This window comes from Colobus angolensis, unplaced genomic scaffold (assembly GCF_000951035.1).
Source record: "Colobus angolensis palliatus isolate OR3802 unplaced genomic scaffold, Cang.pa_1.0 Scaffold9, whole genome shotgun sequence".
Taxonomy (NCBI): domain Eukaryota; kingdom Metazoa; phylum Chordata; class Mammalia; order Primates; family Cercopithecidae; genus Colobus; species Colobus angolensis.
The window spans coordinates 5,885,851-5,888,827 of record NW_012122931.1 but is presented as its reverse complement, the minus strand read 5'-3'; the positions used below and the strand labels follow the sequence as shown (position 1 = coordinate 5,888,827).

Genomic DNA, 2,977 nt, shown 5'->3' with positions numbered 1-2,977 from the left:
GGGCGTCTCCCGGTAGCGGGTCGCAGTAGGCTGGCTGCGAGCTGGGGGCGGGGCCACGGCGGGGGCTGGGATAGAGGCGCGGTGCCGAGGGCGAGTCATTGGTTGGGAGGCCCCGCAAGGCGCTGAGACCTGTGGAGTAGGAAGGAGGAGGTCACCGTCCCGCTGTCTCTCCCCCGCCCCCGCGTGACTTCTAACCTGTTGGAGGTAGCGGTGTGCACCTTTCCAACTCCGTCTGGTGTTCTTGAGCGTAACTCTTAGAGTGGTAGGAAAACACAACCGTGTTGACCGGAGAATGTCCTCTCATATTCCTTGGATTAGGGTCACTACCACCCACAAAGATGACAGGTGGTACTCGGGGACTGGAGACTGCCCCGGAAAAACATGGCTGTGCACAACCCAAACTTGACGCCCCGCACAATCATGGCAGCCGCGGCGCCCGACGTTCCGGCGGCCGTTAGCGGGCCTGGCGCTTGGCGGCCGTTGGCGCGCATGCGCCCCGCGCGCCCCGCACTGACATGGCCGTCGCCCGAGTCAGCGCGTCCGCCGCGCGCCGGCCGTTAATGGGCATGCTCCCTGAGCGCCCCGCACCGATATGGCGGCCGTCTTCCTTGGGGTGACTTTAACTCTCGGTTTTCGGTTATAGCCGGCCGGCGCTCACTTGTCTTTAGGAAGCTCGGAGCCTTTGGTGGAGCCGGGGAGAGGAAGGGTGGGTGCAAGAGTGAAAGGCGAGAGGGGACTGCAGGCATCCGGGCCGGCTCCTGGCCGGAGCAAGATGGCTGAGGGCGAGCGGCAGCCGCCACCAGGTAAGGCCGGCGGGGCCAGGCTGGGCCGGGGTCGGGTAGGGTGAGGGCGGCGCCAGGTATGGGAGGCTCAGGAGGGCGAGAGTTAGGACACGGAGGAGCTGGAGGGGCAAAAGCTGAGGGGCCCCGAGGAGGAACTGAGTTGAATGGCCTTAGGGGAGAGGTGGGTGATGGTGCGCCGCTGGGAGGGAAGCAGGGGCTGCAAAGGGGTGGTGATTGGGGCGCAACTCTGGGTTTTGTGGGAGTCCGGGCTGCCCGAATGCCGGGTGGGCAGCACCGTGGTCATAAGGGGGGCCTTTTGCATCTCTGGGCACCGCGTGCCTAAGTAAGCCGTGAACCTGGTGGGGAAGTTGCCAGGGAAGGGGGCGAAAGTGATTCTGGAGGCTGCCGTGTTTATTAGTCGCTGCTCAGGGGATGGGGTGGTGCTCAGTGGGTCGCGCCTGCCTCGCCCCCAGTTTCAGCTTCCGCTCCCTGCTCACCCCTCATCCTCCTACTCTCTTGTTTCCCTGACTGAGAATTTATTGAGGGAACCCGCCCGTGGTGTCTAAACCCCTAATTTTAAAAGGCTGGTTGTGCAAGGAGGTTAGTCTCTCTCTGGCATCTCCTTCGATAACTCTTATTTACACTGTAGCCTCTTTTTAGTTCATCTCAAATAACTGGGATGGAGGTGCTACGGAAGGATCTTCTTAGAGACCCCTTTTATGGAGAAGGAGGAGGCTGGACTGGCCATAGATAACTTTTACATTCCCGACAGAGAGGCAAATAGTTTCGCCTACCAAACACAGCTAATGTTTTGAAATCATTTGATATTCCTGCTATCCTGTCTCCAATTTTGTGGTCCCTGGGAAGATCTCAGGAGGGAGAAACGTTGAAAATCAGAAAAGGCATCCTCTTCATGCCCCCACAAAAGAGATGAACAAAGAGCTGGGTTCCGTTTCTTAGGACATTCAAAACCAGACATTTTGTACAAAACCTCTGTGTGTGCGCCCTTAGAACAGGGGTGTCCAATCTTTTGTCTTCTCTAAGCCACATTGGAAGAAGAATTGTCTTGGGCCACACATAAAATACACTAACAGTAACTAACGAGAGCTGATGAGCTAAAAAAAAAAGTCGCAAAAAGAAAAAAATCTCATAATGGTTTTGTGGTTTTTTTTTTTTCTTTTTGAGGCACCGTCTCACTCTGTCCTCCAAGCAGGAGTGCAGTGATGTGAACGCCTCCCGGGTTCAAGCCATTCTCCTGCCTCAGCCTCCTGAGTAGCTGAGACTACAGGCGTGCCACCATGCCCAGCTAATTTTTGTATTTTTATTAGAGACGGGATTTTACCATATTGGCCAGGCTGGTCTTGAACTCCTGACCTCGTGATCCACCTGCCTCGGCCTTCCAAAGTGCTGGGATTACAGGCATGAGCCACCGCGCCCAGCTGGTCTCGATCTCTTGACCTCGTGATCCGCCTGCCTTGGCCTTCCAAAGTGCTGGTGTTACAGGCGTGAACCACCACACCTGGCCTATGTTTTAAGAAAGTTTACAAATTTGTGTCCGGCTACGTTCAAAGCTGCCCTGGGCTGCGGGTTGGACAAGCTTGCCTTGGAAGTTCTGGTAATGACTCTGGGCCAGGTGGCTCACACCTGTAATCCCAGCCCTTTGGGAGGCTGAGGTGGGCGGATCACTTGACGTCAGGAGTTTGATACCAGCCATGGCCAACATGGCAAAACCTCGTCTCTACTCAAAACACAAAAATTAGCTGGATGTGGTGGCATATGCCTGTGATCCCAGCTACCTGGGAGGCTGAGGCAGGAGAATCACTTGAACCCAGGAGGCAGAGGTTGCAGTGAGCCGAGATTGCGCCACTGCACTCCAGCCACTGCACCCCAGCCTGGGCAACACAGCAAGACTCCATCTCCCAAAAAAAAAGTTCTGGTAATGACATTAGGAGATAGGAGATATAAGGCAACCACTGTTATCAGTGAGATGAATGTGTCCCTTAGGATGAATGGGGGTGGAGAGTGGGAGGAGAGAGAATCTGTGTCCTGAAAGAGAGGAAGGCTCAGGGAGGTTATCCATGGCTGGAAAGAGCCAGGTCCCTGGACATGGTCCTTTTTTGAAATTTGAAACAACTTTTGGGAACAGCTGGAAAGAACTTCTTCTTTTTTTTTTTTTTTTTTTTTTGAGGCAGAGT

General features: G+C 55.2%; 1 protein-coding gene across 5 annotated transcripts in view; it reads left to right on the top strand.

Annotated features, from left to right (window-relative positions):
- The first annotated feature begins 129 nt into the window (after window positions 1-129).
- The window catches only part of PPP2R4 (protein phosphatase 2A activator, regulatory subunit 4), a 50,553-nt gene continuing 47,705 nt past the window's right edge, over window positions 130-2,977 (top strand). For 3 of the 5 annotated variants that reach the window (XM_011931239.1, XM_011931241.1, XM_011931237.1), the window contains exon 1: window positions 486-803. In XM_011931239.1, coding sequence (XP_011786629.1) covers window positions 773-803 — 31 coding nt within the window. In that variant the 5' untranslated portion in view covers window positions 486-772. Of the gene's footprint in view, window positions 205-485; window positions 804-859; window positions 964-2,977 lie in introns of those variants that run through there. The other 2 variants (XM_011931238.1, XM_011931240.1) reach the window with 2 other exon arrangements.